Here is a 25,631-nt window from a genome sequence, read left to right as displayed (position 1 = left end):
ATCGATTACCGATTACTTCGTGTGGCACCTGTAGCAGCTATGTAAAATTATATACATATGTATGTAAATATAGACAATATATAAATATGGGTAAAAAGCCGTGTGAAAATTACTATTTAAATTGATCACTTAACACTCAGCAGCGATCTTAAAACAAACAGTAATTGATCGCACGCAAAACAAAACACGGTAAATATATATATATATACATACATACATATATTTACATACACGCATGCAGACGGACATACAGAAACGCATATCTGCATTCCTGTAGACATACTTACAGACTCACAGGCATACATACATACATACATGCGAAAGAAACCATATGCAACAAACACAACATTCAGCAGTCTCAACAGCAGCGAAATCAAGAAGAAAAACAACAACAACAACAAGAGCAAGGGGAAACGGTAAACTGGTTTGCATCGCATTACGATTATTTTATTTATTTATATTTGTATCTGCTTCGACTGCGAGCGACCCGTCACTCTGAAAGCAAAGGCGCCAACAATTTAGACGGCGTTGACGCTGAGCGCCGTGCGCCGAGTCCAAAGTTCACAAAACGCAAGTTTAGCGCAACAAGAAAGTAAACAAGTGTCTGGGGGCCAATGCAACAGCACGACTTGCGTATGCATTTGCCAGCGAGAGAGAGAGAGAGAGAGAAAGATAGAGAGAGGGAGCAAAGAGCGAGCTGTAAGCAAAAACTGGCAAAGAGAGGAGCGGGAGTGCGGCAGAGAGCGCACTTAAGAGAGCACCACCAACAGCTATTGTGATTAGTTGTAATTAGCATTGAGCGCATTGTATTTCTGTTTGCTCTCCCAATAACTACAGCTTGACACTGAATTATGATATACACTACAATTTTTTTCTCTCTTGATTAAAGTTACCCCAATTTTTGCATAATTTAATAAAAAATGTCAACCAAAATTGCGACAATTTGCACAAATGCGAGCGCACGCGGCCCTATCATAGCTAAAAGAAGAATATATACAAATGTATGTACATACATACATACGTAGTCAATTTATATATGTATGTATTAGTCACTTGACACGCACTGTGGACTATCCATTTGCCTTGACTCAGACTGCATTTATAGCAATTTCTTTTATCGGGCAATTTGATCGTTCACAGTTATTCCCAAAAAAAAAAAAAAACACGAGTTAGATTTGCCAACTTTCTTTGTCTAGCTGAGATTGTGGCCAATTCTATGACGAAGCATGCGACACTGGGCCAGCAAAAGTGCATTCGAAAAACGAAGAAGAAGAAGAGAATCTAAGAACATAAGCGAACGCAAAACAATGGCAAGTGAGACGATTGTATATTAAGCTGAGACAGCAATTGACGGCTGCGGAAATGGCCTTGAGCTACAAATACCTGGGCGTTTGTTTGTTATTGATAAAGCCGCGATCCGTTGTCCAGCTTAGTTGTGCAACTGGCCGCCAGGCGGCGCAAGGTTGAATGCCCTCCGAATGGAAGAAAGGCCTAGGCGAGAGGCCCATGCCTAGGTCCGGTTTTCTACACATCCAATTTCGAGCAGCGAGTTTCGGGTTTTCTCGCTTCCTCTCACGCTTCCAGAGGACTTTGGACCCGGGCGTAATCCACGTTTCTATTACCGGTTAGACCAGAATCTACCTGATTTATACTTTCTACGCTAATCACCCGCAATCGGGCATCTAAGCTTAATTACCATAATAACAATACCCGTTAGCGTCCCGATAAGCCACAGTGCAAGTCATGCCCACAAGGCCGAAACAAAGTCTGGAAGACAATGGAGGCTGATAACGCTTATCAGTGCGTTTCTTCCTACGTACTCCGCACATACATATGTATGCACGTATGTGTCATAAAATCATTTGTAATAAAGTTGTTGATGTGTGGCATGGATAAGGAGTGGACTGAGAGTGGGAGTAGGGGGTGAAGCGTTCCAGATTCCAGGTCATATAAAACTCAATCTGCCATAAAAAGCATAGCGTTATATGAGTTGAAATAATCAAATATTGGGTTTATAAATAGAGTTCGTTTGATTTGTTCACAAATTTTTGTTTATTAACATCAGATTTTATAGACTGAAGTCGCTTATCCACATTTTTACAGGGTATTCTATCGTCCAATCATACTCGTACTCGATAAAAACATCTGTAACTAGCTTGAATTCAAAATAATAATCGGCAAACGTTTATTGTGCTATACAATTGCACACACATACACATGCACACATTGAAGAATGTCATTTATTTTCTTTAAAAATGCATGCATGCACACACACACACATACATGTATAATTGTTTTTGTGTTAAGTAACTGCATAAAGAGAGAAATGCAAGCGCGCGCACACACACGCACACATGCATGCGAATACATTGCAAAGAAACATTCGCTACCTCAGCGATGCCAATAATATTTACTAAATTTATACACACACACATATGTACCTACATACATACTGAGTGTCAAATATAAGCATGGAATTGCACTGGCTACTAATTTACAGTTACAGTTATGCAGGCAGCCGAACGAAGAAGAGTGTAAGCAGCGTTCGCTGCTCAAAGAGAGCGCGCGAGAGGCAAACAGATAGAGAGAGAGAAAGATGCAAAGAGAGTGAGAGTGAGATCATGTAAAGGTACCAAAAACAAGAATATGCATTTGAAAATGAACGCGTAGGCGCAGATGAGCGCGCAGCGTAAAACAGAAAATGAAGAGAAGCAGCAGCACAACAGCAACAGCAACAGCAACAACAACAACGGACGCCCCTTTACTACGCCAACGCGATCTGTTTGCCTGCGCTTGTGCCTGCCTGAGTGTGTGAGTGTGTGCGAGCGTGTTTTGGCTTGCCGGTGAGCCGGCAACGCGGCCGCTGCGACGCCAACAGGCAGTCGTGCCTCAGCACTCCAAAGCAGCAGACGTGTTTGTTGACAGACAGACAGACAGGCAGCAACAGCAGCAGCGCAACGCCAAAACAACAGTCAAAACAAATTCTCAGACGCAACTTAAGCAACTTCCCGTTGAAACTAACGTTCCTAAGAGCGTAAGCAAAGACAGAGAGAGAGAGAGAGAGTGAGAGCGAAAGGAGCGGAACGAAAAAGGGTCGAACTTTAATCAATGAAAATGTATCCAGTCGCTGCCCAGATGCTGCGTCTGCGCAGCGCCGCCAACGCTTGCGCCCGCACAATCACAACGAATCGCAGGCAGCGCAACACGGCGAGCGTTGAGCGCGCCCAGAGCATCAGCGAACGGGACAAGTCGCTGCACTACAATGCCGAGGATGGCTACTACAAGACCTCGCCCTACGATCCCATCAAGATCCAAAATGTGCCGTTGCACGAGTACGTCTGGCGCGACTTCAAAAAGTGGGAGAACTCCACGGCAGCGGTAAGTGTAGTTCCACTAACAGCAGTGTTGCCTAACGAACTAAAATAGTGTTTATAGTGGTTGAAAATAGAAAAAATGTGAATGACTACAGAAATTTACTATGCGAACGATTTGTGAGTGAGAAATAATTAATATATATTTTTACATATTCAAACAAATTACATTTTAGTGTTTATAAATTCAAATTCAAATATTTACGAAAACTTCATATCGTATAATTTGCATCCGAAATGTTGGTGAGAGTATTTGATCATGTTATTTTACAGATAATATTTTTTTTCGAGTGTTTTCATAAGGGTTGTTTAAAGATTCCAATAATTTAACTAGATTTACATATATCATTCGAAAATGAGAATGAAATTTAAAATCATATGCAAAATATTATGAAAATAAAATAGAAGATACATTATTTTGAAATATTTTGAAGAAATAATTAAAAAAAAAAATAATTTTTTTTTTTTTTTTGTTCTTCGAAATGTTTTTTGATTGATTGAGAAATATATTTTGAAAGTTTCCGTAGATTATAAAAATTCTCTATGATGTTCTAAAACTGAAAAAAATAAATATGCATTCCTCCAGTTTAGTCTGGAATTTAATAACAAAGCAATTTACGTCTTTGGCTGTATGGAGTGTTATTACCAATTTTCGAGTATTTCACAACTACCAGCTGCTCGATCTGAAGTTCATATATAATACAAACACTCTAGGTATATCCTATAGACAAATTAAGTTCTAGATAGAGCCAATTGAATTGAAGCAGCTACTTGAAATCTCCACTGATATATCATCTTATCAATTGATGGGGTAGATCGAAATGTTTTATAGAGCCTAGACAATTATTGGAAATTGGGACAGCTATCAACTAGTTCGTACACCTATTTACTATACGCTTACCCAATGTCTTATCGCTTCACTATAACTGAATTTCGTTAGTCTCATTTTTGTTTATGCGATTTCATTGAACCTGAACCTATGCCAATACCTGGTGTATACCTGTACATATATGTATGTATGTGTGTATGTGCGTGTCTGTTTATATATTCTTCCCTGGCACTCTGTGCTGAGTCGCTATCGAGTCCATAAGTCGCATGTAAATTTTGATCGGACTGCGCGACTTGAATCACGAGTGCATTCACAAGTTTCCCTGGAATTTCGCATAGCTCAGATCTATCGGTTGCGGGCGACATCTTGTTTAGCACATGTATTTATATGGGTCATTTCTTTGTTGCTCTTGTTTTCGCCAGATAAGATGTGCTTAGTCTATTGTGTACGCCGTAAGCAAAAATGCCTATGTAGATAAGTGCGAAAGTGAAATAAAATATATAGTGCGAACTACGCCTTCACACTGAAAAATTTGAGATAAGGGAATGTCATACAAGAATAATAATGGAAATACCCATAATATATGTATTTATATACGTCTATTTTAATGATATGGCTCTATATGTGTATTATACATAGAGAGAGAGAGAGAGAGGGAGAGAGAGAGAGAGTGAGAGAGAGAGAGAGAGGGAGAAAGGAAGGGCCCATTTGTAGCGCTTCGCTTGGGGCCTTGACCAGTTCAAGTCGACTGTGAAAAGGCATCAAATTGCTTTACATGCCCGATAAGACCAACAATGATTGCGAGGGGTATGAAAGGGATAAAGCGCAGATATGACGTATGCCAACTATATCAGACAGCAGTGCTCGACTAGCAGATACCCTGTACGCTCCATGTTTTCAAAATACCTGAAATATGCTTACATAAATAAGATCTCAATTGATTAAACTAATTTGTATAGCACTATATACTATGTATATACTAAAAATATATAGGATATACTGTGTTCATACTTATAAGAATCTTCGATAAGTTAGAGTTTTTAGGCTAAAATATTTCACACTTTTTATTATGCCCTACTATAGTTTAAGTCAGTTTGAATAATATATTGAGTATGTGCTATAGGGTATACACGACTACATCATATTCTGTTTAAAAAGCTTTGAATTGATCTATAGAAATTGAAGCTCATCTATTTAAAGTGCTGATTCTCGACTAAAAAGCTAGAGAATAGTTCAATATGTGGGCGTGGCATATCCTCAAAGCGTATGCAAATCGAATATACTCTACGTTACTTGGCGAACAGGGTATGTGCGACAGAAATGCAACTAGTAAGAGATTGATAATGGAATCGAGAAATCAAAATGCAAGAGGCGAGTGGGACAGTGACAGACAATAAGAGAAAGAGAGGGAGAGGTAGAGCGAACGAGCGACTATAAATAGCCGCATGATCGAGGCAACTGTCGGGCTTGCATAAGCACCGCACACCGCACACCGCCCACCGCCCACGCGCCCCGCCCACACCAAGGCGACAAACAACAACAGCAACAACAAGCGCCCGCTGCAGCCGCCCTGACCGCTAACTCGGCCCCTCCGCCACGAAATCAAAGTGCAAAAGTTGCTCATTGAAATTGATTAGCTTACTACAGTGGGGCAATTCAGGGTTTGCCCGCTCAAATGTGCACGTAAGGCGCAAACGGCGACTTGTGCACACTTTAGACTTCGTGTGCCTGAATTAAATGCAATGCACACACACACACATATACAAATGCCGATCTATATATTATATATATTATATGAAAGCTAGTTAGCTGCACAGTGGGTGCAAAGTGCGAATTGTTCCAATTGAATTTCGATTCGCCATGCAGCAAAAGCAACAACAAAATGCACACAAATCGCCTCAAGTTCGTTATATATGGTAAGGAGTGCAGTCTTGTTTCGCCATAAAATGCATGACATGGCCTATATAGTTGAAGATATAGTATGTATATACATATACAGCGAGGGAGACAGAGAGAGAGGGAGAGAATAGCTTACATTGTTTCTTAGCAACTTGAAACTTTGTTTCCATCAACTCGATCAAAATATTTTCACACTTGTTTAAATGTCTGTACCTATATATAGTCATATATACATATATATATATAATAGTTGGTCATAAGCCTGTAAATAATACGACTCCATGCCGTATAATAGTCGTAAAACATTCTCAGGCGCCTGCGATTCGATTCTTTGAGTTTTGTAAATTTTTTAATTAGCAGGGCGAGATAAGCGGGTTAAACAAAGTTCAGAGGCTTGTTGACGTTATATAGATTCAATTTAGATGACTCTTTATCACCATATTTTGGCCATTTAGTATTTTGGAGTCAAAGAGTTAGATCAGCTGCCCCAAAAATATTCTAACAGATCTATTACTCTCCAACTAGGTATTAGAGATTTAGATGGTGTGAGACCTCTATAAGTATAAATATATATACATATATAGCTAATTAATAATCAGCTCCATGCAAGCTGTTGAATTCATAAATTTATAGACCTCTTTGACTCTAGTTCATAATATTTTTGAATAGTTCTCAATATATGTTTACAATTTTGATTTGATTCTCGATTATTTTATATGCCAGCTCTGCTTAAAAATTAAATGCTCTTAAGATTTTTCTATAATTTTTATTGATATTCAAATTTTGTATTTATGCATAATTTTAATGAAGCTAATTTTACTTTTACTATTTTTTTATTTCACTTAATTTAATCATTTAAAAATCTTTTTTATTAAGTAAAATTTGACTTGTACTTTGTCGCAAGTCACTAAAGCAAATTTGTTCTACTTTTACGCTAGCTACAAGCTCAATTGATTTGCTCTCTCCCTCTCTCTCTCTCTCTCTCTCTCTCTCTCTCTCTCTCTCTCTTAACACAGCCCTTGAGCTTATCGCGCAAGAGCATTGAACTATTCGTTGTGCGCGTCTGCTAACATGATTTTAATATGTTTTTAATTGTCCAATAATAGGTGTGTCGAGACAATCAAATAGAGACAAACACACACACACACACGCACACACACATACACACATAATTACACACACACGCGTCTAAGCTAACAATCGCTAATTACGATTGTTTTGCATTTGCATTCGCTCAAAACAATTAGCTGCAAATCATCTGTTGCTCTCTTTGCCTTTGCCTTTGCTTTTGCTTTTGCTTGTAGTTCCTGCGGTGGGCCTGGCCTTCTTGTGTGAGCGCGACAGTGACAGTGGGTGAGCGGTATTGACTGTGCTCTCGTCGTCGTCGTCCTCTTTGTTATTGTCGTCGCGTTTGGCCAGCGAAAAAGTCAACAAACGTCGCGACGTGCGAAACAACAAGTGATACACATACACACACACACATGCAGTCACACACACACACACTTGGATATATGGCCAGTGGCCACAGAGTGGGAGAGCACGAGCGCAGAGTAATCATCTCTTTGGTTCTCTCTTTTGTGTCTTATGCAGACTTTGTACTTTGCCCCACTGAACTTTGATCAGTGGCCGCGGCGCAGCTCGAGCGGAACGCAGCAGCAGCGCGTCAACTGTTCGAAATTATTTTTCTGGTTTTTATTTTTTATTTGAAATTTTATTTAAATGGTCTTCTTGTTTTTTTTTTTTCTTCTTTTTTTTGTTATTTTGCTTAATTTCGTTGATTTCTTAAAATTCGACATTTTAATGTGCTTGTTTTTCGCCGTTTCTCTTCTGTTCCCTTGTTTTCGTCTATTTTTATTTATAATTCACGCTGCGCAAATAATATTAGCATCGACTAGCCGGTCCCCCTTAGCCCCGCCTTACTAGCCAAGTCTAAAACAGGGCCTTTGCTGACAGACCGGGTTTCATTTAAGTATGGCCTTGAGAAAGGTCAAGCTCTTAGCTAGCCAAAGCTTCGGCAATGGAGGGCAAAATGAACGTTATCAAGATCAGCGTAAACAACTTTACCATCTGTCATATACATATGTCTACATATATGATATCTATATATGTATTTGTAGGGAATTTGGTACTCAAGATCAAGTTAAATCATGGACAAATCTAAACATTTGTCTGAGTTGGCTGAGATAGCTCTATGTCATATAATTTGGTTATTTTCTTCTCCGATAAGCACTTTGCACTGCTCAACCATATCACATCGCTTAATCTATATTTTATTCGCGTTTTATAGTCCATTGTCCATTGTCATTTAGTGCCCTCACTTTTCCTCTATTTACTTTCAAGTGTAATTCTACTGCGGCCCAGGCGAGTCTATGTTAATCGAACTCAATTCGTATAGCCATGACCTATTTCCCATGCTAAGCACTGGGCTGATGTCAAAGTGGCCGCAATAAGCGATGCGATAATATTCAGCGACAATGTACGCGAAAGCTCTGCATGCAGATTTACATGTAATCGCTTAAGCATGTCAGAGTGCAAGCGAAGCGAGAAGAGAGCCAAAGCGAAGAGTAAATCGAGTTGCGAGAAAGCATTTCTGAGTCGCTTTCTCGCTTCATCGCATGATAAAGCTTTTCTGATGCGTGTGTTTTTGTTGCGAGCTGCGCTTAAATAACCGTTGGTTAGTGGGTGAAATATTGTATGTTCTTTTTCGTAATTCAAGCTTAAATAACAGTGTGTTTTATAACTATTTATATATTTATGTATATATGTCTGGATTTGCTCTCAATTATACTTGAACTGTCAATAATCAAAAATATTGATAGTATTGGACGGATCCCGTTGCTGTTTTTCCTGAAAACATTGCGACTGAAACTAAAATTTGAATACTCGCAATGACTACAATTTGAATACAATCAAGTTTCTCTCTTTGAGGATAGCTTTCACTCTGTAATGTTATAGAATCGCATCGCTTATCGCGGCCACTCGACATCAGCCTTATTACAGGTCTGCCCAAAACTTTGCACCCAAGTGTTTACATGCTTGAGATTTTTGAACTTTTGTCAGCTTTTTATACCCTGAACCCATTTTCAATGGGAAATCAGGGTATAATGGTTTTGTTAAATGTATGTAACAGACAGAAGGAGGCGTGGCAGACCCCACAAAGTATATATATTCTTGATCAGGGCGACGAGCTGAGTGGATTCAGCTCTGTGCATCTGTCCGTCCGTCCGTCTGTCCGTCCGTCCGTCTGTCCGTATGTTTGAACGCGTCGATCTCAGAAGATATAGGAGCTAGAGACTTGAAATTTGTTTTCCTAGGTCCGTGTATAGCACACGCATATCGAGTTTTGCTTTAAATATCGATAAATTGCCCCGTTATTTTGTTATCGATTAAAAACATTATCGAAAACCAGTAATAAATTTATATCTCCTACATCTTTAAAGCTAGAGTCTCCAAATTTTTTATGTATACTTATATGCATTTTATACAATTTCGGGTTTTGTCAAAATTCACCCCCGCCCCTAATTCATCCCCTCACCCTCACATTTGTAAAAGGCGTATTTCAAATACAAACAAATACATACATATCTATGATATAATCACAATCTTCATGAAGAAACTACATCCACAAGAAAAGTTATTGAACAATTAAGTTCCCTTAGTAAGCAACAGCCACTGCAGCCAATGCGTGTTTATGCGTGCGTGCGTATCTCTGTGTGTGTGCGTGTGTGTGTGTGTGTATGTATGATGTGTGTGCATATGCCTGTGTGTGTATGCGTGTGTGTGTGTGTGAGTGTGCGTGTGTGTGTCTTGTGTAAGAAGAAAGACGCGAAAAATGATTGAAACAGCTATTGCTCGAAGGGTTCAGGGGATCTCGTAGTCGGGCACTCTCGACTAGAGCTTTCTTACTTGTTCAGAATATTCTATTTATAATGAAAGAGAAATAAAATAATATTTTCATGATAAGTTAAAAAAAAAAAAAATTGTTTGTTTGCAAATTTTATAGATAGATTCTATATTCATGCTGACTAATCTATATTATTATTTGTTGTTCTATATTTTTAGGGGCATATTATAGAGATAAGATTTTTAGCAATTTTCTACAAAAATAGGTTTTTTAATCGTGCCACAGGTACATGCATATACCGGTTAAATCTCGGAACATATATAACTCATATCATAATATGTTTTATATTGAATAATCTTTGGCAAAGCTGTGTGAAAAAATAATTTTCTTGCTTCAGTTGGTTGTCGTAATCCTTGATCAAATATATGTACATATATGATCTCTTTTTCCCATTACTTCCGAAACTGTTTCCATGAGATCTCGCAATCGTGTCTTATATATATATTTTTAAGACTTTCTCACACTCTATACTCCGTTGATCCGATGAGAAATCAATTCCTATTTGCTAATCACACCCACCTTTACTCTTTCAGGTCTGCGTGATCACAGATCGGCAATACACGTACGCCCAGCTTCGCGATGCCAGCGCCGCCTTTGCCGTGCGCCTGCAGACCAAGTTCAAGCTGTTCAAGCCCGATATTCTTGCCATTTGTCTGCCAAACATGCCAGAGTATCCGATCGCAGCGCTGGGCGCTATCGAAGCTGGTCTCGCTGTGACTACAATCAATCCAATTTATACGCCAGGTAGGATCCGGGAGGGAGGTGCCAGCACGTGGGCGTCAAATCGTGTTCGTCGGAGCGACGTACTCGCGATAAGCTCACATACGATTAAATCTGGTTTAATTATCCCTTATCAGAGCTGGAATTGTTGAGTTAACGAGCGGGCGAGCGTAGTCCGAGTCCAAAGATCAGTGTACCAGATTACCCCAAATTATATTTGCGAGGTTATGAACTCGTCTCGAAGACTGACTGACGTACATCTGTCTATCAATTGTTGCTCTAACTGAGCTCTGCTCTAACACAAACGGATGCGACACAATATAAACAACTAAAAACACACGCAGGTCGGGAGCAGGGGCCGGGAGGGATTAAATGGGGGAGTGCCAAGCTCAGTGGGTTGACTGATAGTAGAGAGAGCTCGGCACAAGTTTAAATAATAATAATTCGCATTGAGTGCGATATAAAAGAATTATTTAAGAGGCAGGGACAAAAATAGATCTATACGAATAAGAAATGCACAAATCGGAAAGGGGAAAATCGACACACAAAGGAGAATAACAGAAAGAAGAAGACCTCTGCCAAAGGGGATAGCCAACTGTCTAGATAAATCCTGCAAAAAATGATATATGGAAAACTATGATAATTAAACGAAAGTTAAAGTTTATATTGAGCAAGTGAACGTTTACGAATGCCACATGAAGAAGAATGCCAACAAGAAGACTACAGATTGAATCAGAGTGGTTAAAAAAGTCTTTACGATGAGAATATGAAATCGAATGATAGGAAATATGCGAAAAATACAGTCGAGTCTCGATAATTCTTACCACGTTAATGCGAAAATCGCAAAAAATCGAAACAAATTCTATCCCTAATTTGAATTTCTAGATAAATCGGAAGAATGGCTGATCCCCTTGCCATTTCGAACTGTCGGTATTTTACTGTACTTACCACATACAGAAAACCCAATCTAATCAATAGGGGATAAGGGATAAGGAATATGAGTTAGGTAATTGATTTCAGCAGGGGCTAATCTTACGCTTTGCTTTGCAGATGAAATCTCACGCCAGCTCACGTTCAGCAATGCCAAGTTCCTGGTGGGCAGCGTGACTGGCTTTGCCACGCTGCGGGAGGCCTGCCAGCTGGCTGGCAAGCAGATACCCATCGCAGTGGTGCGCAGCAGCGAGACGGAGCTGCTGCCGGCGGGAGCGATTGATTTCTTTGAGCTGATTAGCACGGAGAATGTGCGCTACGACGAGCTGTGCCCGCCGAAGGATGCGACGCCTGATGACATGGTCTTTCTGCCCTTCTCCTCGGGCACGACGGGGCTGCCCAAGGGCGTGGTGCTGTCCCACAACAACATCAGCAGCAACTGCGAACAGATACAGGATGCGCTGCCCATCGACTCACTCCAGTTCCAGGACACGCTGCCCGCGGTGCTACCCTTCTTCCATATCTACGGCCTCACCGTGGTCATGCTGTCGAAGCTGGGCAAGGGCGCCCGGCTGGCCACGTTGCCTGCCTTCAAGCCGGACGACTTCATCAAGGCTCTCGACACCTACAAGGGCAGCATCCTCAATCTTGTGCCGCCCATTGGTGAGCTGTTGCATGAAGCAACTCTACTCTACTCGCATACTGATTGAACTTTTGTTTCCCTTTCGCCGCAGCCTTGTTCATGATCAACCACCCAAAGCTAACGAAGGACCTGGCTTCAGCGCTGCGCGTTGTCATGTCCGGTGCGGCGCCCATTGGCCAAAACGACGTCGAGCGCTTCCTGCAGAAGTGAGTAGCGTGCCCAGCCGAGCTCTAGATAAGCCTTTATCAACCTGCCGTTATGATCCTATAGCCCCATAGTTATCCTTCAAATATCTTGGCCTATATGTTGAGCCAACTTTGTTAGATCTCTGAATTACGTCGTATCTATATCATATTATTCCACATATGGGTTATCTCAACCTGCCGTTATGATCCTTTAACCCCATTGTATCCTTCGCATATGCTCTAGGTCACATCTTCTTAATAATCGTCACCTTGTCATATAGGTTCAGCAGATTTGGTTAGATCTCTTAAGTGTGTCGTATTTATATCTTAGTATTCCTCATATGGGTTATCTTAACCTGCCGTTATGATCTTTGTTAGATCTCTGAAGTGCGTCGTATTTATATGTGTTATCCCATATGTGATATCCCAACCTTTCGTTATGATCCTTTAACCCCAAAGTTATCCTTCGAATATGCTTTAGCTCACATCTTCTTAATCTTCTCTACCTTTACCTATATGTTGAGCCAACTTTGTTAGATCTCTGAAGTGCGTCGTATTTATATCTTATTATTCCACATATGGGCTATCTCTTGGTAATCTCCAACTTGTGATAAACCTATTTACAGTTAACTGAAGCCCCTTTGTTTGTCTGACAAGATGCTCTAAAAATCACACCCGTAATCTTTTGATAAGTTGCTGATAGCGCTCATTAGTCTCCTCGTAAGCTATTACAGAGCCATTTACACATTGTTAATCACTTTCTTGATAAGATTCCGTGAATTACCTGATAAGTTTTCGTAAGCCCTTTTATAATCTCTCCATTTCAACTTCATGTTTGCCGCATTAGCTCGTAAGCTTGTTAAGGTTTTATTGATATTTCGATAAGTACTTTCGATATATAATGATAACTCATTTTTGCTTGACGAACTTTTTGTAAGTATTGTGAGTCAGGTGAGACGCCAATTATCAGAAAATCTCTCCTTTCGATTATTAACTAGAGAAACGATCTCTCACTTGGAATCTTCCTACATCAGGCTATATCAAATTTTATATATTCTGTGATCTGCTAACTTTCCGATCTATTGAAAGGTCTTTTGGGTCTTACCCCAACAATTTCAATGTAGTTCATAATATTTAACTGTCGGAAAATGTTTTGCTAAGCGTAGGTTAATCTCCGATTAGGCAAGATATATATTTTTATATGTACTATGCATGACTCTACATACGTATATAATCTACATAGCTAATCCCGTTTTCCCCTCGGCTCCTATAGGTTCCCGAACACGCGCTTCATGCAGGGCTACGGCATGACGGAGGCATCGCCCGTTATCCTGATGACGCCCGAGGGCAATACACGGTACGCCTCGACAGGTGTGCTGCCTGGCAGCACGGAGGCCAAGATCGTGCCCCTGGATGCGACCGATTCGAAGGGCGTGGGAGCGCGCATGACCGGGGAGCTGTGCGTGCGCGGGCCGCAGGTGATGTCCGGCTATTTGAACAATCCGGAGGCCAACGAACTGACCTTCTTTCCGGGCAAATGGCTGCGCACGGGCGATGTGGCCTTCTTCGATGAGGATGGCTACTTCTATATAACGGATCGCATGAAGGAACTGATCAAGGTCAAGGGCTTCCAGGTGCCGCCAGCTGAGCTGGAAGCGGTGCTGCGCGACCATCCGAAGGTCCTAGAGGCAGCCGTCTTTGGCATACCCCACGAGCTGAACGGCGAGGCGCCGCGAGCCATCGTTGTGTTGCGCCAGAACGAGACGGCAACGGCCGAGGAGATAGCCGCGTATGTGGCGGAACGTGTCGCACACTACAAGAAGCTCGAGGGCGGCGTCATCTTTGTCGATGAGGTGCCCAAGAATCCGACCGGCAAAATACTGCGCAAGGATCTCAAAGAAAAGTATTCGGACTGAGCCAGCCAATCTCGCAATCTGCTGTTTTTACATAGCTGTTAAACATCTATTTTATATGTCTTATTATTATTATTTTATTTTCTTTTTTTTTTTTTTTTTGAGAGAATTTCAATTACCATTTGGTATCTCTGTGGATCCGATAAAATGTGACCCTTCAATGTTGGCAATCGCCAGTGAAGCTGCGGGCATTGAGAGCATTGCATTTAGACGAGTGGCCCCCAGGGTGGCTGCGACAATAGCGAGTAAAGCATAGCGAGTAACGAGTAGCACGTAGAGAGTAGCGAGTAATGAGAGTCGCGAAGTGAAAAGCTAAAAGCGCGAGGCGAATAGGAAGTAGTGAGTAGCGAGTAGCGAGTCGCGAGTAACGCGAATAATGGCTGGAGCATTGCAAGTGCCAAGAAAGGATAGCAACAAGCGAGTAGCGAGTGACAGGATGGGAGTAGCGAGTGGAACCTAAGGGATAACTGTTAACGTGTATCATTTAGCGAGTAGCGAGTAACGCGAATAATGGCTGGAGCATTGCAAGTGCCAAGAATGGATAGCAACTAGCGAGTAGCGAGTGACAGGATGGGAGTAGCGAGTAACGAGTGGGACCTAAGGGATAACTGTTAACGTGTATCATTTAGCGAGTAGCGAGTAGCGAGTAACGCGAATAATGGCTGGAGCATTGCAAGTGCCAAGAATGGATAGCAACTAGCGAGTAGCGAGTGACAGGATGGGAGTAGCGAGTAACGAGTGGGACCTAAGGGATAACTGTTAACGTGTATCATTTAGCGAGTAGCGAGTAGCGAGTAACGCGAATAATGGCTGGAGCATTGCAAGTGCCAAGAAAGGATAGCAACTAGCGAGTAGCGAGTGACAGGATGGGAGTAGCGAGTAACGAGTGGGACCTAAGGGATAGCCAATAGCGAGTAGCGAGTAAATAGTCACTGGATAGCTTGTAAGTGTCGTAGCACTATTTAGTCTCGTAGCCTAGGCTTGTGTGTACCTAAACTGCAACAGAATATATATATATATGGATAACGCTGGACCTGCATAGTATACCATAGTATACACCAATATCAGTCCGATTCCCAACGGACTTAGCCCTAAGCCAGCACATTTATTATTATTATTATTATAATTTTTTTTTTTTTTGTTATCTGTATGAATAGTATGTAAGCTAGTATTTAGATATTGATATATTTACAGCTATACGTATGTCCATGTATTTTACTTGTATATGAACGTTTTGTAATAAAGATTTGAGTGACCAACTATATAGCCGAGTGTTTCCATAGTAAAAGACTTGCCATATGTGCATATATGTGTTTTTCTGTTTTTCTTTTCAATTTATTTATTTACGACAAAATACACAAAATTTTAGATTCGATTTATTTAGTTACATTATTCTCTTGCACTGTGACACATGTATCAATTTAAGTTATTTGCACTTAATATACAATAGAAAAAAATATATATATATATTCATTTATATATGTGTATATATATATATATATTTTGGTATATATATTTTATACTTTTGTTGTTCTGAATTGTGTGTAAATGCGTTTACGTTGCAGATTCTTCTTCGGTTAATCTAGTTGTTCTTATTGTTGTTGTTGTTGTTCTTCTTCTTCTCTTTTTTTTTCTTTCTTAACAATTTTCGTTATCGGAATTTCATTTCTCTTTTCTCTTAACAGGGCTGCATTCACTGTGCTGAATTGTCTCGATCTGCTGGGCAATCTAAAGTAGTCCTCAATAGGAATTTGAATGAAGTTGAAGCCTAGAATTTCAAAGAGTAGGAAAATAAGTGAGAAGGAGTAAGGAGTTTTTGTTTGACTGACGATCAAATTGATTGAAGATCATTCTACATATACCTAGATAATTTATAGACATCTAAAGTTTAGTCGAGATTCTTTCTTGATTGCTTGACAATATTTAGCCTAATAGAGTTGCTCAGCTCGAATGAAAACTTGATGGAATTATTTTGGAGCTCAGAATCGAACTCATCCGACCCAGTGACAATCGCATCAATTATTGCTTGCGTTTTTCGAGGAAAACTCTAGAATTGCTTCGCAGATTTCGTAATGCAGCGAAGTTTTGCAGCCCCGTTGAATTATACTAGAAAACCAAAACTAGGTTAAAGGAAACAAATAATAATAATAATAAATATATAGAAAAAAAAAACTTTATTTATTTCATACAAATATCGTTTTATAGCTCTTTCTCTCTATACGTATATATTTATAGATTCTTTTTGTTCGTTAAGAGGGACAAATAGATTGTGGACATACATAAAAAATTGTTTTAACTAAATTTAAGTTTTAATAAAAGGGAAATTTCGTGTGTGAATGTGGAAGAGCGGCTGCGACTGAGGCGTCATTGAACTGAATGTGTGTGTGTGTGCGTGTATGTGAGTGTGTGCGTGAGTGTGTGTGTGTGTGTGTTAGAGTGCCTGTTGGTTCCTGGGTTGGCACAGTGGGACGTTGTCGTTGTCGTTCTATCAGGCAGTACTTGTAGTTGTAGTGTTGTTAAACGGTTTGAGTGCAGTGTTGGATAGCAACCAAGCAATGCGTTTCATGGCACTGATCAACACTTAACGTATGCAAATGCATTTGTGCGTCTGTAGTTGAGCTTACGAACTAAAATTGGTGACAAATACAAATACAAATTAAAATACAATTAGACACACATACACACACAACTGTGCGTATGCGTGTGTGAGTGTACGACAATATGTGTAAATATATATATACATATATATATGTATGTGAGTGTGGGTGTATCTATATATGTATGTAACTAGCATACTACACAATAAATTTGTGCTTACAAAATGTTTTTTTTTTTTTTCATTTGGTATTTTTTTTTTGGTATAATTGTTGTTGATTTTTTTTTTTTTTTGTATCGGTAATTTCTGCTTATTTATCGAGAAAAGGCCACAAAATGCGTTTGCGAATGCGTGCGAAATGCTTAATTCTTTCTTGTTCTGTTTTGTTTTGTTTTTGTTTTAATTTATTTAATTTTTCTTTAAATATATATATTTAGCAATAGCTTTAGTTTGATCGGATTCGTCACTTGATTTGTCAAACTACTCCCAGAGGTCTTCTTGGTGGGCGGGGGGCTTTGCTTTGCTTTTCTTTTGTTGTTTCTCTTTTTATTGCACACACACACACACACTGACACACATAATATCGGAGTACATTTTGCTATATATACATATATTGCAATATATATATGTATATGTATATGTAAGATTATCGTTCGATTCCACTGATGCTTCCAATGCGCTCGCCAGCTCGCTCTAACAAATGCGTTCTTCTTCTCTCTCTATCGTTCTCGTTTTTGGTTGCCTCTCTCTCTCTCTCTCTCTCTCTCTCTCTCTTTCTCCTTCTCTTTGTCCTTCTCGTTCCGTCATTTCCAGTTGCAATTCCTTTTGGGGTTACGTTGTCATTGCCATTTGCTGCACATCCCATTCGATTAGGTTTCACGCCTTGGCTCCGGGTATCTTGGACAGCACCTTGGAGAGATCCACCCCGGTCAGCGCATTGATCGAGGGCGGCAGCTGGGCCACCAGGCGTGTCACATCGTTGGTTAGATTGTCGTTGCCTCCGATCAGGACGATCTCATCCGTCTTGGCCAATGGGGCCGCCACCTCTGCAGCGATCTGTAATCAAATGCAAATGTATTCATCTGTCTCTCTCCTACGCGCTCTCTCTTTCTCTGTCTCTTACCTTGGGCAGTGACTCGAGCACAATGTTCATGATGGCAGCATCGCCGTACTGCTTATAGACATTCGCCTTTATTCGCATGCGCTCCGCCTCCGCCTTGCCCACCAGCTCGATGGCGTGAGCTTCCGCCGCGCCGATCTTCCGGATGCGCTCCGCCTCGGCTCTGGCGCTCTCAATGGTCTGACATCTGTTTTGGGGAGAGAGGAGAATAGAAATGGAGTTAGCCAGCTGAACTTTTTCTCAATATTACTCATACGAAATGTTGTGCGGAGCACAATTTGCATTTAGGAATCGCGCTTACACTACATAAAACTATTTATATCTATAGAGTTGGTCAGGGCTAAGGCTAACCCCAAGGATTTGCGCATTATATAAATATGGAGAGCATGGGCATATGGATAAAGTTGGAATACTGAGTATGAGGGCAAGTGATCTCAGCTTTATATAAATATAATTATATATATACATATTACGTATACGTTTCGTTGTACGAGGCAAAATGAAATCAGTAGGCAATCAAGAATCTATTTTTAGTTTGAACTGAGCTCGAATATCGAACCCGATGCATATTTGACTTTTATATTTATAATATTATTGTTCCAAGCCAAGTTGAGCAGGAACTTGAAGGTTTCTTAGGGGATCTCAGCTAGTCATCGTTTGCTTCACTTACTGTTTGCCCTGGGCGATTGTCTGCACGCGATAGGCCTCGGCCTCGGCGGGCAGCTTGACGGTGCCGATGAGCTCACGGTCTTTGCGCTGCACTTCCTGCGACTCGATCTCGATCTGCTTGCGGCGCTCGACAACGTCGATCTGGATCTCCTCGTTGCGGATGCGCTGGCGTATCTTGGCCGCCTGCAGCTCGTAGGCCAGCTGCGACTCGGCCTTGGCCGTGTTGATCTCCTGATCGAAGTTGGCCTTCTGCAGCTTGTACATGCGCGTATTGTCCTCGATCTTCGTGTCCGTCGAGTACTTCACATCCATGGCGCTCTTCTCGCACTCGGCCTCCCGGATGCCAGCGTCACGATTGGCCTCCGCCACGCCCGCATCCGCGTCACGCTTCACCACCGCCGTCTGCGCCTTGCCCAGCGAGGCCAAGTACTGCACATCATCGTAGACATCCTTGATGGTAAAGGACAGAATCTCGATGCCCATGCGGCCGACATCCGGTGCGGCTACCTCGCGCACAAGCGCAGCGAACTGGTCGCGATCTTTGTAGACTTCTTCGACTGTAAGCGTTCCTGTGGTTGGACAGAGAGAGAGGGAGTGAAAGCATGAGAGAGTGAGAGCGTTAGATATTCTATAATCGATGCTAAGCATAGCTAATGCTTTCTTACCGTTTCACCACCAACCAGGTGGTGCCCACTATCATGACCACCTTAAAGGCCCCAATCCACACCATCGACATGACTCGCTGTTGTCTGTTGGCTCTTCAAAGCCCAACTAAGTTAGCACTGACAGCCGCGAGCACCGTTCTTAGTGGTTTATACCTAGCCTAGGCAGTCTACTAGTTGTTTCCTTTTAATCAAGACATTTGTATTACCCTTGACGTCATTGGCGCAGTCTTATCGACTGGCGCTTGCCCCTTATCAGCGCACGTCACTGTGCTGCGAACGGCAAAAGCTCGCTGTCAGAGCTTAAAGCTCTTCAAGCTTACAACAATTGGAATTCGCAGAGCTTTGAATTGCTTTTAGCACTTTTTGATTTATGTTCACCTCGAATTCAGCACGAACCACTAAAATAGGAAATGTTTTCTGTGATTTGTCTGAGAAGTATTTAACGAGTTTATTTTTTATATATTTTTCAAATAATTAAATAACAAAATTGCAAAAAGAAACATTCTCTATTTGTTTATCTTTCGTTTTGCAGCAGGCAGGCAACTCTGTTTTCCAAAATATCTTAAATTTTCGATGTTTTTGCTTATCCTTAAGTTCTGAAGGTATATCAGACAAATGTTTTCTTTATTTCCAGCAGAGCTGGACGTAAAACAAATATTGGTAATTCGCTTAGGAAAAACTAGCCCTAGTTTTCCAATATTTTTCTTCCGTGCTCTGGGCTAAGACTCTTAAAGGATTTCGGAATATCTGAAGCAGTTTCTAGGTATTTGACTGTTCCCCTTGAGCCACAGGCAAGGTTAGTTACAATTGTCGTTCTTCTAACCCCTAAACCAATTCAAGGTCAAGATCGAGGAGGGCTTCGCCCATTTGTCCGGCGTAAACAAGCACACACAGCAAACAGCTGAGCAATTCACACGCGATTTAATAAAGTGAAAGAAAAATAGAAAATAGAGCTCGGTACGTTTGGGGGCGGGTTCGCTGTGGACAGTATAATTGAGAACCGCTCGGAAACGTTGCGACCGGAGCGTCGCTCGGCGCGCTTACAACTGACACAACAAGCACGAGAGAGAGAGAGCCTGTCCGTTCCAAGACAACGCCAACGACAAACGACGAACTAAATATTCAATTTGAGCGCGTTGCACAATTGGAAATCGCCTTGAGAATGAGATATACGGTTTATGCTTTAAGTATGGCAATTATAGTGATTCTAGCGCCAAAGGCCCTCACACGACACTCTTCAAAGTCTTTCGACCATAATAACGCGGGCTCTATTCCAAGCACACGCACTGAGCTCAGTTCAACGCACTCGTAAAGCTTCTCAAGTCTAGTTTGATTGAAGCAGTCAATTAGACAGCAAGGCCGCGTCAAAAACTCGATTAGAATATGACGTAGCTGATGACTAGCGACAGAGTTAACTATTCAAGGGTTCTAGTCGAGCACTTGAATAGCTCCAAGTATCATAGAGCTCTAGTTCTCACTTTACTTGTAGTTTAATACACATAAGAGTGCTCTAGTCGAGACTGCTCGACTAGGACATCCCCTGAACGCTGTCAAGCATAAGTGTCTAGTTTCCGTTTATACCCTGAACACATTGAAAATAGGAAATCAGGGTATAATGCTTTTCTGAAAAGTATGTAACAGGCAAAAGGAGCCATCGCAGACCCCATGAAGTATATATATTCATATATATATATTAGGGCGACAAGCTGAGTCAAGTTGACCCTGTCCGTCCGTCCGTCCGTATGAGCAAGCCGATTTTAGAAGATATAAGAGCTAGAGAGCTGAAATATTCCATGCATACTCGTGTATACCATACGCAGAACAATTTTATCTTTTTTTTCGATAAATCATCCGATTTATTTTATCGAGAATAATCGGTAAATTTAAATCGTTTTTTCAGCCTAAAAGAAGTGTAGAATATCAGCTTGGAGGGTTCAGAATATCTCTTAGTAGAACAGTCTCGACTGGAGCCTTATTACTTGTTGTAATACGATTTGTATTATTGTATTGTATGTATTGTCTAAAAATCACAAAATCTTTGAATTCATTACATGGATCTATGCAGTAAATCTGAAGTCCCCAACTCCAAGGGTATTAAAATTGCCTTTAAAAAACAAAGTCAAACTATCGATTATTATCGATAATACAGCAGTGAAAATAAATGATCGAAAAATTCAAACTCATACTTTCTGTGGTATAAGTATATATGTAAAGATGGCCAGACGGACATGGCTTGTCCTGATCAAAACTTTATATGGGTTTATAGACATTATATATGTATATATAATACATCTGCCACGCCTCCGTCTTTTTTAAATTTTCACATTCCATTTAAAATGATCTCCGAGTATAAATAGCTTCTTCATCTTTATGGCATGACTTATGATGTGAAGCAACTGAATCGAGATTCACGCTTTTAGTTCTTTAGCCTGGTTTGTCACTTCCACAGTGAGTGATCCAGTTAGAGTGACTCAGACTCATGACATTACATGCATGATAAGCCGAATTTACAATTCTATTTTTACTCTCAGAGTGAAAATATTTCATTGTCTGTCCGGAATGAACGTAAAGCTTTACTCCGTTACTTTAGCTGGTGACTTGAAATTCTTGAAATTCTGATAATCAGAATGTATTTTCGCTTATACAACTTTCGGTAATATCCGAGTGCTTAAGCTTTATCAAGTTACCGGCAGGGTTAGTGCCAATTAGTGGGGACTCACATTGTTTTTGATTACAAAAATTGCAAATATTTTGACAGTCTGGCAGCACTAATATTGGTTAAGTAGCATGGGGAGAATCAGGAGGAATTTGACGTATAGCAAAGGCGAAACAAAAGTAAATACCTATAGAAATCGAATGTACCCATATGAATATATAACTATATGATCTTTTCTTACCTAATATGGCGCGCAGATGTCCTTCCAGGGTTTGCAGAATGGTCTGCTTGATCTCCTTGACGCTCTTGCCCAGGAATTGTTCGCTGGCCGTGCCTAGCAGCTCGTCGGCCTGATGATGAAAATAATAAACATTCATCATCTGTGTGTGTGTGTATGTGTGTGTGTGTGTGGGTGTGTGTATAGAGAGTGTGTGTGTGTGGGTGTTTGAGTGTTTGGGTATGCGAATAGTTGATTAAATGAATTGATGATCGTGTTATTAATTGATTCATATTTGTTGTTTGACACGGCACACACAGAGATCAATAGGGAGAGAGAGTGAGAGGGAAGGAGATAGATAGATAGATGTAGGGACAGAGTGGGACGGACAATCCAAAGCCACAGCCAAATAATTGAGTGGTTATTTAATGTTAATTAATGTTGGCGATAATTTTTGATTAGTTTTTGATTAGTTTTGTTTAAAGTAATTACGATTCATTTATACCCAAACACACACACGCACACAGATTCGCACACACACACACACACACGCACACATGAAAACGTAACAGTAACCGTAACATGAACAGTAACATTAGCAGTAACAGTAACAGTAACGGTAACATGAACATTAGCAGACGTTTAGCAGTAGGCGTAATTCAGATGATGTTTTTGTTTTTGTTTTTTTGGTTTATTAATAATATTATATATTAGTTGTTGTAGTTGTTGTTGTTGTTTTCAAGCGATTTGTTAATTTTGATTTGTTATCATTTACAGTTGTTTTTGTATTTTTTTTTTTTTTTTGTCGGATTCGTTTGATGAGTTGAGTTGATTGGAGTCGAGTTGAGTTCAGTTGATTCGAACGATTCGAGCGCAGGGTAAGTGGTTGGTAAAAGAAAGTAGAGAAGAGGTAAAAAACACAAATGTCAACAAATTTCGACTGTTTATGTAGACTGTAGGCTCAATTGAATAAAGCTACAGAGCATAGCGCTCTTTTTCTCGAATACTATTAAATGAATGAGTGCTACGCTTACTGTATATATGTATGTATATGTACGTTAGGTAAGTGTCAATGTGATACAAATCATAAGATCTAAACGACAAAGGCATGCAGCAAATGATATGGCATCAATAAACAGGGAACTCGACTCAAGATCTGAATCGTGCGTGAGTGCGTGTGTGTGTGTGAGTGTGAGTTGCATCGCATTAAGTCAAGATCAACGAAACGAAAACCGAAATGAAAATTGTTAAGGAGGAAATGATGTTAGCGCAATAAACATACCTCGTTGTTAGCATAATCATTATTTTTATACGAAGATGACTGTAATAATGAAATGAAAATAATCAAGTAAGAACATAATTTTGAATCATTGGGTAGCCAAATAAACAATGCGAATTAAATCATGGCGAGTAAGGAAACAAAATTAAGATTAACAAAATTTCGATAACGAGCGAGTGAGCGAGTGTTTACGATTCTAATTTGAATAATCGACTACTGTGAATGTGTGATTCATTGAAAGGTCCTTTGAACTGTGATCCATTAAATTACTAGCTCTATTAGGTATTCCAAATATATTTTATTTACAGATATTTACAAATATCGTTGAATTCTACGTGTGAATTCCGACTACTGTGAATGAGTTAATATATCTGTGCCGAGCGCTGTGAATATTTAGTTTATGAATAAATGTTTGCCTACAATAATTTTAATCATATTGCCTGTGAATGATCATGAACTTTGATTGGTGCATCTATAATTGAATTGATTCTATAATACAAAGTATGGCTACGGTAAATACGTTCTTATATACAAATGTATGAAAAACACTGTGAAGTATGACTCGAATATAATATTTTCCAATTTGTGCACTGCATAAATGATTCGATTCGTATCTGCCTGAATCATTTATGACTGTTATTCAAGTCTGCTAAACTGTATTTGAGTATAATTCATTTATGATTCAAATAGTGATTCATTGAGTGTTTTGAATCACAGTTACTGTTATTTTCAATGCATTCATTTTGTTAACGCTTGTAAGCGACTGTGCGAAAAGTGCTTTGAGTCACTGTTACTGTGAACTCGGGGTCGCTGTGAGTGAGCAGTACGGTGCCAAGTCACAGCAATGATGCAATTGCAGTACTCAATATATGTATATAGGCTTATACGAAACTAAAGCGATTTTCACAAGTTTACAATACGTTCTACACTTACTTTTGCTGGATCAGTTCTAAGGCGCTTGCAAGGCTAAATATTGTAATTGAATCGATTGGGAATTGTTTTTGTGGTAAGGATAGGGAGTGGAGTGGGAATCGAAAGAATTCAAACATACATAAACAAAACAAAATGCTAAATCGGATTAAAATATACGATAATTTTATGAATATATATAATTATATACTGTTTCTTTGGGTAGATATGATGCTATAGGGTATAGTAAGCCAAATTTCAGACGCGTTTCTACGTAGCTACGAAAAATGCATGCTAAATACAAAAGATTATATAAGGTTATATCTATATATATGTAAGTATATCTGTAGAATTGAGAGAAGCTAAATAACTTGCATAACAAAACTGAAAAAAAAAAACTGCAATTACTTGCTCCCCACTGGGAGAGCTGCTAACGTAGCCGATGAAAGTGGCTAAAAGGAAAAGACGAAAGAGAGAGAGAGAGAGAGAGAGCGGGAAGTGCGGATCGCCCGCTCGCCCACATACCTTCATGATCTTGCACTGCGCCACGCCAGTCACCGTCAGCGGTACGCCCTGAGCGGTCTCCACGTTCTCGCACATCGGATTCAGCGTCATCACGTTCAGCGAGAGCCGCTGCACGTCCGTCACCAGCCACCAGGCCCAGGCCCAGCCGCCGACAATTGTTCGCTTCTTCGTCGAGCCGCAGCAGCCACCTAAAAGAGCGAGAGAGAGAGAGAGAAAGAGAGAAAGGGTGAGCAGGAATAATTAAATATTCAATAGAGCTGACAACTTAGCGGATTTAAGGCTACTTTTTTGCAAACATTGAGTTTATGGACATACAGAGAATGTCAAAATCCTTGTATAATATAACCAAATTGTAAAATTAATATTATATATAAAGAGTAGATAATCTTTTGAAATTTAGCTAAAAAAAAAAAAAAAAAAAAAAAAAACGGGAATGAGATTATTTATATATTTTTATAATTATTCATACAATCTTAGAAATGCATACATATATAGTTAAACAAATTTACATTTTTAATTTTTGAAATTTGAAAATACTATAAATCTGAATGTTAATAGTAGTAAAATTTTAAGCTTTGTTATTTTCTTAGTAGTTGTCGAA

General features: G+C 40.1%; 2 protein-coding genes across 10 annotated transcripts in view; one reads left to right on the top strand and one right to left on the bottom strand.

Annotated features, from left to right (window-relative positions):
* The first annotated feature begins 2,582 nt into the window (after positions 1 to 2,582).
* On the top strand, positions 2,583 to 15,656 carry pdgy (acyl-CoA synthetase family member pudgy). Its single transcript, XM_018015270.2, has 5 exons — positions 2,583 to 3,378; positions 10,537 to 10,747; positions 11,774 to 12,316; positions 12,388 to 12,502; positions 13,755 to 15,656. Exons 1-5 carry the CDS (start codon positions 3,109 to 3,111, stop codon positions 14,395 to 14,397), a joined length of 1,782 nt encoding a protein of 593 aa, XP_017870759.1. The 5' UTR covers positions 2,583 to 3,108; the 3' UTR covers positions 14,398 to 15,656.
* An 895-nt stretch (positions 15,657 to 16,551) lies between these two features.
* The window catches only part of Flo2 (flotillin-2), a 125,443-nt gene continuing 116,363 nt past the window's right edge, over positions 16,552 to 25,631 (bottom strand). For 2 of the 9 annotated variants that reach the window (XM_089475302.1, XM_089475301.1), the window contains exons 3-8: positions 25,031 to 25,218; positions 23,600 to 23,638; positions 22,342 to 22,480; positions 18,781 to 19,348; positions 18,114 to 18,297; positions 16,552 to 18,046 (exon numbers count right to left, since the gene is read on the bottom strand). In XM_089475302.1, the coding sequence (XP_089331428.1) occupies positions 17,867 to 18,046; positions 18,114 to 18,297; positions 18,781 to 19,348; positions 22,342 to 22,480; positions 23,600 to 23,638; positions 25,031 to 25,218 (1,298 nt within the window). In that variant the 3' untranslated portion in view covers positions 16,552 to 17,866. Of the gene's footprint in view, positions 18,047 to 18,113; positions 18,298 to 18,780; positions 19,349 to 19,444; positions 19,873 to 20,405; positions 20,557 to 22,341; positions 22,481 to 23,599; positions 23,639 to 24,529; positions 24,563 to 25,030; positions 25,219 to 25,631 lie in introns of those variants that run through there. The other 7 variants (XM_089475303.1, XM_089475304.1, XM_018015821.2 and 4 more) reach the window with 7 other exon arrangements.

The sequence above is a fragment of the Drosophila arizonae genome, chromosome X (genome assembly GCF_054131065.1).
Source record: "Drosophila arizonae isolate 15081-1271.41 chromosome X, UAZ_ARI_1.0, whole genome shotgun sequence".
Classification (NCBI taxonomy): Eukaryota; Metazoa; Arthropoda; class Insecta; order Diptera; family Drosophilidae; genus Drosophila; species Drosophila arizonae.
This window is presented reverse-complemented; position numbering and strand designations above follow the sequence as displayed.